Here is a 13,513-nt window from a genome sequence, read left to right as displayed (position 1 = left end):
TGAGAGACCACTTGTGGGGCAAGAGAATACATCTGCTCACCTTGTCCACAACCATGTTTGAGCTCCCCGGAATATGCGTTGCTATCAGAAAGCAGTTGGAATCTATCGCCCACTGCCAAATTCTCATAGCCTCTCGACACAGGGGGTAGGATTTGGATCTTCCTTGCTTGTTGATTGTCTGACTGAATTGCAATCGTTCCAGAGGGGAGAACCGGTTGGAATGCTTGCAACGCTAACAGCACCACTCTCAGTAATGCTGATATACAGGTTGGCCTCCAACGTGGACCATGCGCCTTGGACTGTCTTTCCCTGGAAATGCCCCCCACTCCAGAGAAGCGTCCATGGTCACAATGGCCTTGGTTTGAGGGGGCTAAAATGGGCGGCTCCAAAGTTCTGTGTCTGGCCTCATCCACTAAAGAAGGTCCTGTTTGCAAGAGTTGGTTATCCGGATCTGAAAACAGAGGGTAATGGTTTGGGAACCACTGAGAGAGAAGAAGCCATTGGAGTATTCATATATGCAGTTTCACAAGAGGCACTACTGGTATGAAAGCTGCCATGGATCCTAGGACTTAAAAGGACCTCTCTCGCTGAGACTTTGTTTTGACAGAGTATCACCCGGAGCTGAAGCCTCAACCTCTGGAGTCTGTGAGCTGGAAGTGACACCAGACATGATCTGGTGTCGAAGACTGCACCGATGATTTCTATCTGCTGGGTTGGAGTAAGGTTGGATTTCTCCCAGTGCACAGTTATCCCCAAAATTTCTGCCAATGACAGGGTGTATTGCAGGGCTGTTACCAGAAGATGCTTGGTGAGGCTGGTAAGGAGCCAATCATCCAAATACGGAAACACCCAGAATCCTTGCAGTATCAAATGAGCTGTGACTGCTGCCATGCACTTTGTGAACACTCTGGGAGCTGTAGAGAGACCAAAAGGCAGAGCGTGAAACTGGTAATGATTGGCTCCTAGATGGAAACTAAGCAGACTCCTGGAGCGTTTGTCCATTATGATGTGGTAATATGCATCTCGGAGATCTATCGAGCACATCCAATCACCCTCCCCGAGAAAAGGGAGGATGGACTGAACCATGACCATCTGGAATTTGGTTTGGGCGACATATTTGTTCAAATGGCCGAGATCCAGAATGGGTCTCCAGTCTCCTGTCTTTTTTGGCACTAAAAAGAATCTGGAGTAAAATCTAGATCCACATTGGTCTGGTGGGACTAGTTGGATGGCTCTTTTTCGATACCGCTTTTTTACGTCTGAAGTTGCTTCTTCCCTCTGACTGGGTGGAACGTCGGGAAGTTTTGTTGGAAGTTTCGGATAAGATATGAGGGGAATGGTGTAACCTCTGGTAATGATAGTCTGCACCCAACGATCGGCGGTGACAGAGTGCCAGGCAGCTTGGTGCAGAGAGAAACGACCCCAGACTGCTTCCAGAGGCAAGCAATTGGGCCTCTTCAGGAGTGCTGGTAAGGCTGTCCGGAGAAGGAGTCTCTGGGGCCTTGGTTGCGTGGACCCCTTCTGTCTTGAAAGGGGCGTCTTCCAAAATTGTTACCCCCTCTACCCCTGGGGGTATCATCACCATGTGTGGCACGGAAAGGACCTTGAGATTTTTTGCCCCACATCTTCCCACTCCTCTGGTTCATGGAAAAGGAATGCTGAGGGTTGGAAAAACATAGGCCTATGGCATACAGGGTCTTACCATCCTGCTCGCACCTGGCCAGAGTGTCCTTTACCTTGGAGCCAAACAGGGAAGATGCTTCAATGGGAGCATTCAGAAAGGAAGACTTGAAGGGATCTGCAAGGTCACAAATACGCATCCAGGTATGACGCCTTATAACTATGCCTGAACCCGCAGCTCTAGCCGCCCCTTCAGTTGTGTATGAAAGCAACCTCATGGACGAATTGGAGATTGATTCGAGGGTTGCGAGCTGTGAGGCAACTTTGTCCCTCACCTCAGACACCTGCCCTCCGAATGTTCCAGAGAGTTCGGAAATCAAGTCTCTTTGGAGCCTCGTAAAATGTGCTAAGTAGTTCAGGGACCATATGGCAAGGTTGCTGATGCAAAAACTCACTTCCCCAATCTGTCCACGGCCCATGACGCTTTGCTGGGTGGGTGGACAGTAAGACTCTCTTCAGCTAGGCCCTATTTAGTGGCCGCTTCCACCACCATAGCATTGACTGGGTGTTCCTTAGGTGGAGAGAGTATCTTGTCAGGTCTCCGAAGGATTGCCTCAACAGAGTCAGGGTTCTTCCAGGTGTGCTGCACCATGAGCTGTACTAGGTCGTCTGCAGGCAGGGTCACCCAAGAGGTAAAAGACTGGGCACAGAAAGCCTGCAGGAAAACAAACTCTTCAGAAGAAGGATTAGTGTGCTTCCAGTCACCCCTCTGTTTCAGCATTTCAAAGATGTCTCTGAAGGACAGGAGGTGATCGTGGGGACCCTTCACCATCATCGAAATCCGTGTCCTCTGTAAGAGACTCCTCAGGTGAGTCTACGTGCTTCCTCTTGCACGATTTCTTCCCAGGGGGCTCCTCAGTGGGGGCTTCTGAGGAAGACTCAGAAGAGTGGGCACCCTGTACAGGAGGAGTTCCTGTGGCTTCCCTGCCCAGTGTCCCGGGGAGGTGGCCTGTGGCAGCTGTAGCTCAGGGGGAGAAAACTGGGGTTCTGACATTGGCGGAATGCTTCCAGAAGCAAGAGCCCTCTCCATCGCATGGAAAGCAGGTCTGCCGAAGAGGGATGGGAGCCTGGAACTGAGAAGGACAACCTCGGAACCAGGGTCACACCCCGCTCTGCCAAACCCGCTCCCGAGGATGGAGACTCAAGCAGGATTGGAGCAGACAAAACTCCCAGTATCGAGGACAGAACCAAAGAAACACTCAGGACCATCACCGACCGAAGAGCCCGCAGCCCAGTCATGAGGTTGAGGAAGGACTGGTTCAGTAGGAATAGAGGACCAAAGGGACGGTCCCGGAGCAAAAGTGAGATCCACTATGGGCGCAGAGATGGCGGTTCTGAAAGAGATGTTGGAGCAGGAGGCTTTGGAACCAAGGGGGTCAAAGGTGGAAAACAGGATGGAGTCCATGGAGAAATCAACCCAAATCCCAGAGGAGGATGTGTCTTGGAAGGCATGGGTATCCCCCTGGCTGCCAGCAGCTGATCCACAAGATGCACCACATCAAGTTATGAAAGGCTCCTGGTGGATCTAGTGGATACTCCCAATGGGGAGTTTGGTCCATCTAGGAATGGGTTATACACTTGGCCTAGAAACGGGTCCATGAATGGAGAGTATTGGGTCCATGGTGAGGGGTCTACCGGCACTGAATTCTCAAGTTTGGAGACCGGGAGCAGTGGAGTCAGATCTATTGTACTCATAGCCGTAAGAGAGCTCAGTGCGAGAGGGGCACTCGGAGCCGATATGGGAGGTTGAGTCATCATTGCAGAGAAAGGCATCAAGGCGTGCACTGTGCTAAAGTGGCACCTGGTACCAAAGTCATAGTAGGTGATGAGAGGTTTATGGTCAGTGCCGAATCTGGCGCCAATATAGTAACAGTCGTAGTGTCTGGAGCAGATGAGGTCGGTGCCGACGAGGCAGATTTATGCTCCAAAGAAAGGTTTTGTACCTTAGGTTTGACAGACGTGCCCTGGTCACCCGAGGGTGAAAAGGGGACCTAATGGGGCCTTTTCTTATCCTTAGGAGGGGTTGAAACCTCAGTTGCAGAAAGAGCCTCTGAAAAGGGTGATTTAAGTAGGCCCTTTAGAATCAACTTTTTCTTGTGCTCGTTCAGAGTGCGCTGGCTAAAACTTTGGTAAATCACACAGGGAGGCTGCACCGAAAGATGGGGCACCCCCAAGCAATAAACACAATCATTGTGAGAGTCACTGTTCGAAAGTTTACCATTACACGAAGTACAGTGCTTGAAACCTGAAGTACCATTCTTATCAGACATCATGACAAGTTAAACACAACAATCAAAGTCTTCAAATACAATCTTAAATTCTATTTACTCTATGTCTAAACCTAAACAAATACACACAGTATCGATCTAGAAAGCCAAAAACACACAACTAGATAGAAAAGGAAAGGCGAGAAGAACTACCTGCTATGGTATTCAAGGAAAACCACAGGTTTAAAGAGAGAGGGCCGTACCACCAATGGTACTTAAAAGATTACCAAATGGGTAGAAGGAAAGAGAAACAGGTGTAAATCTAACTGTAAAAGTGAAGAGCAATGAATATAAATCACTAATAAGAGAATAGACCAATTTTCTCACAAAATATCAAAAAGTTTCCAATTAGCTGAGAGCTCGGCTGAAATGCGGCTTTACGGCTACGTGGCAAACGAGATCTGAGGTAACAGGGAGAAGGGGATTGTGGGTAGAAGCTTGGCTCAAAAGTTTCTTTGGCTGGCATGAACTTGGTACTAGGGTGACTCGTTTCCGAGGGCTTGGAACCGAACCCATCTGTGATGAATGGAAAGAAGATTAACAACATCAGATCATCACATTCTCAGGTTTTCCCTTTGTTCTCTGTCCTCTAATTCTATTTTTTGAAACATCTCTGAGCAGTCTCATATTCAGCCAGCCTTTTCTGAACTTTGACCTCTGATTTTTGCAGCTTTATCATCTCATCTGAATAGCTGTTTAAAGCTTCTTCCTTTTTTCCAGCCTTTTATTGTGTGTGTTGATATACTTCATGAGTGTTTTGTTCATTTTAACCTGATCTGTATGCAGCTGTCTTATATCTTCCTGTATGTTACTGGAAGTCATGTCTGAAGGTTGCATTGCTTTTTTTCTGAACAGCTGCAGAACCTTCCCCAGTCAGTGTTTCTTCCTCACTTTTTGTAGATGATTTTTTCAAGGTCTTCTGTATTTCACTATTCCTGACATCCAGGCAGTGCACTTTAGCCAGTTAGTGAAATTTACCTATAAACACAAATCTACTGGCCTTCTCTGCTGAGTTTCTATTTTCACACTGGGAGAACTAGAAATAACCTGTTACTCAGTGAACAGCCATCTTGGAAGTCACATTCTGCAAGTTTCTGATAGTATACTGACCCCCTGTTAGTAAAATTAGATATTTACTGGAAATTTTCCTACAGCTATATCTGATTCTCCATTAATACTGACACACCTTTTCTTTCTGCATTTTTATTTGTGATATCTTGTGATTATGGTACTTGTTTTTAATCGAATGTGATCTGAAGGCCCAAAAAAGTAATCATCTAATGGCAGACATATGTGATTAATACACATCACTTTGGCCATAAGGCAACCTGTTGAAACAGACCTCACTATGGAAAAAGCTTCAGTGGCGTTAAGTTTCATTCACTGCAACTTCACTCTGGCAGAAATGGTACACTTTTCTCGCATACTCCACCCTTACTGTACTACTTATTTTATATTTATCTAATAATTTGGAAAAGTGAAGTGCTCCATGTCAATGAATTTTAGCTAAATCTCAGGGGCAAAATAAACAGTTGACATGTATGCCAATGGTTGGTATGCTCAATATTTCCATGACATTATAAACATTAACTCTATTGTAAAAATAGCTAACCATCTTACTAGGAACCCCAATACCCTTAAGCTGGTCACTTTTTGCATACGTTCATATACATCACTTTCACTTGTTAAATCAGACCACAAATCAGTTACCTTTCCATTTAAAACTGGTGGTGCTTCCCCTGTCAATATCTCTGGATTTAGAGACTTCTCAAAAGCAAAAAATATTCAGTAACTTGATGACATAAATTCTGCTGTAATCCTCCTCTGATGGATTCCACTGTTAAAGCTGCTGTCAATGCCTCTGACTTCAACTCCCACGCCAAATAAAGATTAAGTTTAAATGCACAAAACAAACTTTTTCCACACAAAAAAGTGTTTGCATGCATAAAGATGTGCATGTAAAGTAGTGAACGTAAACTCGTCAAGTCAAAAAGTAATAATAGAAAATATATAATTCTACAGCATTACTAAGTATTCAAAAGTAATCCAAGTAAGGCAGGCAGTCTGTTTCCAGTCGAAAATCTGTACTTAATAAAGGATTTTCGACTGGAAACAGACTGCCTGCCTTGCTTGGATTACTTTCGAATACTTAGTAATGCTGTAGAATTATATATTTTCTATTATTACTTTTTGACTTGATGAGTTTACTTTTTGACGACGAGTTTACGTTCGCTACTTTTACTACTATTGTCTGATCTGATTAATATACAGTGCTTAACTAGAAATATATGGACTGAAAATCTTCCACACAGAGAAGTTTCTTACACTGTTTTGTTTTTAGACCCACTACCACTTTAGTGGGTTGTTTTGAGACTTCGGGGATACCACGGAGATTACTTGTTTTTTATAAATTCATAGATTATCACTAGACTAATTGCCCTTGTGGGCCATTTTTAAGCCTAGCCAATTACCCCATGTGAGAATCAAACCATGCACCTTGTGTCTGCAAGGTAAACACCTTAACCATTCTGCCATCATCCCACCCCTGAATCTTGTGGATGCAAGAGCCAGTAAGAGAAGAAGAGATTTATTTCTTGCTGAATTTTGACTGTGGACTAATTAGTCAGGGTGAAGGCACTGGATTCATTTGAAAAATGAAGTACTTACTTAAAACCCTGTGAACCTAAAAGCAAAATATTATTTCACAAATTAAAAGAAAATACACTACCACATAAACAAGAGCTCAGATAAAACAAAAGTCAATTATGGCAATTGCACACATTTTTCAAATTAATCCAGTGCCTTCACCCTGACTAATTAGTCCACAGTCAAAATTCAGCAAGAAATAAATCTCTTCTCTTACTGGCTCTTGCATCCACAGGATTCAGTTAAATGAGAGATCCCCTGCAATTCCCCTTTTCCACATATAATGGAAAACTGATCCATAATCTGTTCTAGGCCTGCTGTAGCATGGCGCAGCACACAAAAAAAATCCAAAGAGAAACACTTTATTTACCAAGTAGGAAATATATTTGATACAAACAATATGAAATTTCACTATAATTTTGATCCCCTAAATACATATGATATAGATAACCAAGGACTTTCATTATTCAGTTACATATATCATACATATTATGGAAACAAGCAGCAAATATTTTTTCATACTGCTGTGCAAGTTGTTTCCTATGATACAGATGGGCATAATTCAGTGGTGAAATATAATTACAGAATTCATGCTTACTGTGTCCAATGCAACTAGATATGTCAGCTGGGAATTTCCTTTTAGTAACAACTGCTCACTTGGAACTGCACTGAGGCCATTATAATCCACTTAAAGCTACAATATGAACAGATTACAACTCCATTCAGGCACTAGTAAACTGGTTGATCTTTTATTCTACAAGACATGAAAACATCATGGCATGCAGTTTTGTAACAAATTGTTCAGTCTGGAATAAAAAGTAAGTGTGTATGTATAATAATTACCTTAAAAGAAATCTCAAAATTTTCACCTCCCCAGATTTGAAGGCCTGGATCATACAGTCCTAGTTCGAAAAAGAAATCTCTTTCAATTGCAAACAATCCACCAGCCATAGCAGGTGACCTAGAAAATACAAAACACTTTCAGAATAAACCTGAATTTCCTACAAAACTGTATAAACTGACAACCTGTAATATGAATTTCAATGTCTTCCATCAATACTCATGTAGCTAAAAAAGTAAGGCATTCTATTATTTACAGATTTAAATAATAACATACAGTATGGAAAACAGACAACTCGCAGTTGGCTATTAAAGTTACAGTGGAAGAAGGAGAATTACAGTACTTCACAACAGATAGCAAGAAGGGTAGCTCCAAAACAGTCTTAAGTCATGAAACAAAACCACATCAGTCAGTTGATTTCAAAATACAGTGAACAAAATACAATTTTATACAATGAAAAAAAAATCATAAAATTAACTTTTAGACTGCTGTTTTTAAGAGTCTGCATGCAATTTATTTGGAGATATTTAGTAGCCCTCCTAGTTCTAGTCCATGTAACAAAACATCTTGCTGAGCATTATTGCTAGCAGAAATTTGACAGACTGTATTCAATTTTAGAGTGGACACTTCTGTTACCTCAGTATTTAGTGTTTTAGTCATAATGACTTAAGAAAATAATGCAGTGTTTCAGTACTGTAACTCCTAAGTGGAAATATCCTTGCCCAGATCAAGACACAATTCAAATACAAACGAAATGTGCCTAAGTATGACGCATACAAAAACTATTACAAATCATTAACATGAAAAACTGTCACCATGACATTCAGTAGGAATGCCTATTTTGCAAGGAGAGTCTCACTTTCAAAAAGAACTGAAACTTAGTGTAATGAAAGTATTTTCTTCATAATGCACCATAACCATGTTGCACAAGTAAAATACTTACTCTTGGAAATACATTGGCTGCCTTTTTACTACATAAGCATTTAAATCTCAACAGTAAACAAAGAAAAAAAGGGAGGCAAGATGGCCTGCCCATCCTGGGGGTGGGGAGGTTGTTGGGAGCCATCCTTGTACTGCAGAAATCCCTTGGGGGAGGAAATGGGATGGATATATGTGGCCTGGAGGCATACTTAGACTCACCAAGCCATCAGTGGGTGTAGCCTTTAAGGTGGGTGCACAGCAACATGCAATTATTTGGAGAAAATGCTGCAGGTCTCCATTGTGACAAAGTGAGGGAGGCTTGGTGGTCGATAAGCAAAGGGAAAAAATAACATACAGACAAAAAAAAAAAAAGATTCAAGCTTAGGATGACTTCTGTTTGATATATGTAATAATTTAGAATAGGATGCGTATGTATCACCAACAATCTCAGTTAAAAACTGAAGCTATGTGCTAGTAGTGAATATTTGTAAAACATAACAAGAAGGCAAAACAGAAAGGTATTGCAAGACAAGTACTTTCTGTGATTTTTGTAAATGAGGACAACATAGAGCTCTTGTGTATCGAGAGGGACCAAAACTGGGAGAAAGTATTCTGATTTCTAAACTTTCAAGAGGAAATGCATAAAAAAAGTGATGTATTGGACCTCACTGAAATTAAGAATGTAAATAGTAGAAGTCAAAAGTAAAATAAGTTGTGCTATATTTGCCTTTTTAATGAAATGAGTAATGTTTAAGAGAAGTATGCAAAGTGGCATGTGATTGTATTCGCAACTGTGGAAATGTACTTCATGAATATTTAGAATCTTCTGCTACTGATTCTTACCCATCCCATTGGGCAACTATCTGTGAAAACAAGAAAGACATCTTCTAAATTCAAACTAACGTCACAGGAAGTCTAGTTTGGGAACTTGCAAACAGTGGGACTATTAACTGTGGTCAAACAATTACTGCTGGATGGCACCCTTGGAGAAAGCTAGTGTCTGCGAGGTCTCAAAACATGCCATGTTGGACTAAAAAATCAGCAAAAGTAAAGGACAGTACATCTTTTATCTAACTACACAGATTCTTAGCCTCAATATCATTAAGATTTTATGAACATCTTTAGTCATTTATGATTGTTTTTTTTTTTGTGTCTTGTGCAAACTTTTACTGTTCACACTGGTTCTTACTTAACTTGTAGCCAGGGAGACCAGTGAGAAATTCAGGGGCATTACCCAGTACTGTGTCAGGAGATCTTTCTCACACATCCTACATGAAATTATGTGATTACCCATCTAGCCATCCCTACTGAATTTAAAGGTTGTTAGCGAAGTACTCGTCATGTAAAGACAGCCTAAATGGTTAACATATTGGAATAGGTACCTGTTGTGTCAGTTGGTGATGCTGATATGGTAACACAGGTTTATGTCTCTAGGGTGGGTATTTGCTTCAGCACTGGCTCTGTTTAGGTAAAGGATTTCAAACAGTGCGGAGTTATTCATAGCACAGAAAACCAAGGAGAGATTGAGCAAAGGAAGCATTTGTATTATCTGATAAAATTATAAGGTTGATTAGGAGGATATATGAGGGACTGGAGGTGGAAATTAAAGTGGGGAGTCCTTTCTGATGAGTTTTGTTTGAGCAGAGGAACCAGGCAGTGGTGTCCTCTTTCTCCTGCATTACATTTAGAACTATTGGCAAAGAAAATAAGGGACTCAGAAATTCAATGATATAATTGGTATGGTATTCAAGAAAAGTTGGCTTTATTTGCAGATATTATTTTATACCCAATAAAACCAGAAAAGAACATTTCTAGTGTGTTGTGGAACATTCTGGAACAGTTTTGGGTCTTTTCAAAATACAAAATTAATGAAGATAAAACAAATGCAATAGCTGTAAAAGTATGTATCCACACATGAATTGGTTCAGCAATACCCATTTTCATGGGGAGATGATAAAATTAAGCCCTTGAGAATATGGATTAAAAAGGATTCTGTTATGGTAGCTAAGGATATGTGGGAAGAGACTAAACAAAAGATAATACAAAATGAGAAACTTGGTTTTCTGTGCTATGAATAACTCCGCACAGTTTTATGAATATGGCCAGCTACATACAAGCAGTGAAAATGGTTTTAGTTCCTTTAGTTTTATACACAGTTCAGGCATATTTTTATCAACTAGAGGAGAAGTTGTGGATATCAATTAATAAAAAGTTGAAAGACTATCTGGGAGGGGAAGAGAGCAAGAGTCAAGTGGGATAAGATGATCCCTCCACTAGAAAAAGACTTGGCCATCTTCTATAGCTCGAGAGCTGCTTACTGGCTCGAGGCTACCCCTTATCCCATGATACCTAGCGCTAGCTACCCAGATCTCGTTTGAAATAGCTAACCCCAGCTAACCCCAGCTATAGCTATGGAATGAAACCCCTCGAAACAGAGGGTTAAAACTACCTGTTATAATCCCTAAGTCAGTAGAGAAAACAAACCAGAGAACACTCAGCCAGTGAAACTTAAACTCCTCTCGGTCCAATAGGACAGGGGGATGGAGGGGGGGACGCAAGAAAGAAGGCGAGATGATGACAACTAACATGGAACGTTATGGTAGGTACATAACTTCTTTATGTTAAGTTGTCTATCTCGCCTTTGTTTCTTGCTTGTTGGGACAGCGTCCTTTAGCACCTACGATCCTGGGCGGCTCATTGGAACAGACTCTTCAGAACAGTGGAACCAAAGTTAGCTCTATTCCTGGAGACCATGTCTAACTTGTAATGAGTAATAAAGGTATGAGGATTTGCCCACATGGCAGCGGCACATATAGAGTCCATGGGCAATCTAGACTGGAAGGCTACAGAGGTGGCCAAAGCCCTAGTAGAATGACTTTTGGTTTGGCAGACAACTCTTTGTTTCGTAGTTGATAGATGAAGGTAATAATGTGAGACAACCACCTGGACAGGGTCACTTTGGAAACTGGAAGACCCTGCTTGCCCCTAGCATAGGAAAGGAAAAGTTGGTCCGACTTTCTTATATCCTTCGTTCTATGCAGGTAAAAGCGCAATTGTCTATGAGCATCCAAAAGGTGTAATTTGTACTCTGCCTTGTTGGTGTGGTTAGGGAAAAACACAGGAAGGTCTATAGATTGGCTTAGATTATTTTCTGAACAGACTTTCAGAAGGAAGGAGGGATCAGTTCTCAGAGCAACCCTATCCTTATGAAAAACTAAGCATGGAGGACGAACACTTAGTGCCTGAAGTTCCGAGGGCAGTCTGGCTGAGGTAATAGCTACCAGGAAGAGAGTTTTCCAAGATAGAAACTTAATGGAGCAGGATGCTGCTGGTTCAAATGGGGGTATAATCAAGGAGGTTAGTACCAAATTAAGGTGCCAAGGAGAAGGGGATCTCTCACTGGGGGCCTAAGGAGAGTCGTTCCTCTGAGGAAGGCCTTACACAGCTTATGAGACAATGTTTAGATTAGAAAACTCAACATGAAAGTTAGAGATGGCCGCTAACTGAACCTTGATTGTGGCTGAAGTGGACCCAGAATGAAAAAGCTCTGTTAGGAACTCCAAGATTTCGTGAACTGGGGCTGAAAAGGGATCTATGTTCCTAGCCTCTGTCCAACAAGAGAAACGTTTCCATTTGCTAGCATAAGTCTTCCTAGTAGCGGATTTGTGAGAGGAGACAATAATCTCATGCACAGCCGGGGAGATGCTGGGAAGCCTGGTTAGGGTTGGAATTGGATCAACCAAGCTGTGAGCTGGAGTGTTAGGAGGGATCGATGCAGCTCTCCTGATTGATGAATCAGCAGATCTGGAATAGGATCCAGAGTCCAGGGCTGCTCGAGGAGGTAACGGTGCAGAAACGGAAACCATATCTGTCGAGGCCAGTAAGGGGCAATGAGGATCATTTTGCAACCCAACGATATAGCTTTCTGTATGAGTTTGGGTATAAGAGGGAATGGCGGGAATGCATAAAGTAGTCCCTGAGGACAATCGTGGACTAGAGCGTCTCTGAGAGGGTGATTGGGAAGCGGTAAAAGGGTGAAGTAGTTGCTGCATTTGCTGTTGAAGGGGGTGGCAAACAGATCGCAGCAAGGCTGTCCACATTTGCAGAAGATCATATCCGCAACTACCTGATGCACAGACCACTCGTGAGGCATGAGAATAGCTCTGCTGAGCCTGTCCGCTATGACGTTGGACTTTCCCAGGGATGTGCGTCGCAATCAGAAATCGTTGGGAGGAAATCGCCCACTGCCAGAGTCTGAGTGCTTCTCGACATAGGGGGTAGGACCTGGTTCCGCCCTGCTTGTTGATGTACCACACTACTGACATGTCCGTTTGGATTGCAATGGTCCCAGAAGGGAGGGAGTCCTGAAGTGCTTGCAACGCTAGGAGCACGGCTCTCATCTCCAAGACATTTATGTGCAGATGGTACTCATGAGGCTGCCAAGTGCCTTGGACTGTCCTGCCCTGATAATGCCCCCCTACCCTATCAGTGAGGCATCCATGGTCACTGCGGCAGCCGGGGGAGGCTGGATGAATGGTCTGCCCTGAGACACTAGTGGGGAGACCATCCACCAGGAAAGGTGCATGTTTCTGTAATTATGATCATGTGAGACATGGGGACCTGTTGAAAGGACCACTGTGTGAAGAGAAGCCAATGAAGGATTCTCATGTGAAAACGGGCCAAAGGTATCAGAAGAATTACCGCTGCCATAGAACCCAGAGTTTGAAGGACCAACCTGACTTCTACCCTTTTGCATTGCATGAGGATGTGAACTTGCTGCCGAATTGTGGCCACTCTGTCTGGCGGTAGCCTTGCGGACATACTTCTTGTATCTAAATCTGCTCCTATATAGGTAATAGACTGACAGGGCAATAAAGCAGATTTTTTGAAATTTATAGTAATGCCTAGCTGGGCACAAATTGTGACTGTATAGTCCCTGGCTTGAAGGAGATGATGCCTAGTAGTAGCAGTAAGGAGCCAGTAATCTTGATATGGAAACACCTGGAATCCTTGACGCCTCAGGTTAGCCATGACTACTGCCATGCATTTGGTGAACACCCTGGGGGCTGTGGTGAGACCAAAGGGCAGAGCTATGAACTGGTAATGACTGGCTCCCAGCCAGAAGAGAAGGAATCTCCTGGAGCGCCTGTCCATTTTG

The 13,513-nt window shown here is 42.8% G+C and overlaps 1 protein-coding gene across 2 annotated transcripts in view; it reads right to left on the bottom strand.

Annotated features, from left to right (window-relative positions):
- Positions 1–13,513, bottom strand: part of GALNT7 (polypeptide N-acetylgalactosaminyltransferase 7) — a 1,380,380-nt gene that overhangs the window by 598,799 nt on the left and 768,068 nt on the right. For both annotated transcript variants that reach the window (XM_044061719.1, XM_044061717.1), the window contains exon 7: positions 7,437–7,554. In XM_044061719.1, coding sequence (XP_043917654.1) covers positions 7,437–7,554 — 118 coding nt within the window. The remainder of the gene's footprint in view (positions 1–7,436; positions 7,555–13,513) is intronic.

Source organism: Protopterus annectens, chromosome 2.part0 (genome assembly GCF_019279795.1).
Source record: "Protopterus annectens isolate FY-2018-M chromosome 2.part0, PAN1.0, whole genome shotgun sequence".
NCBI classification, from domain to species: Eukaryota; Metazoa; Chordata; order Ceratodontiformes; family Protopteridae; genus Protopterus; species Protopterus annectens.
Note: the sequence above shows the minus strand (reverse complement) of the source record. Positions and strands in the feature narration are given on the sequence as shown.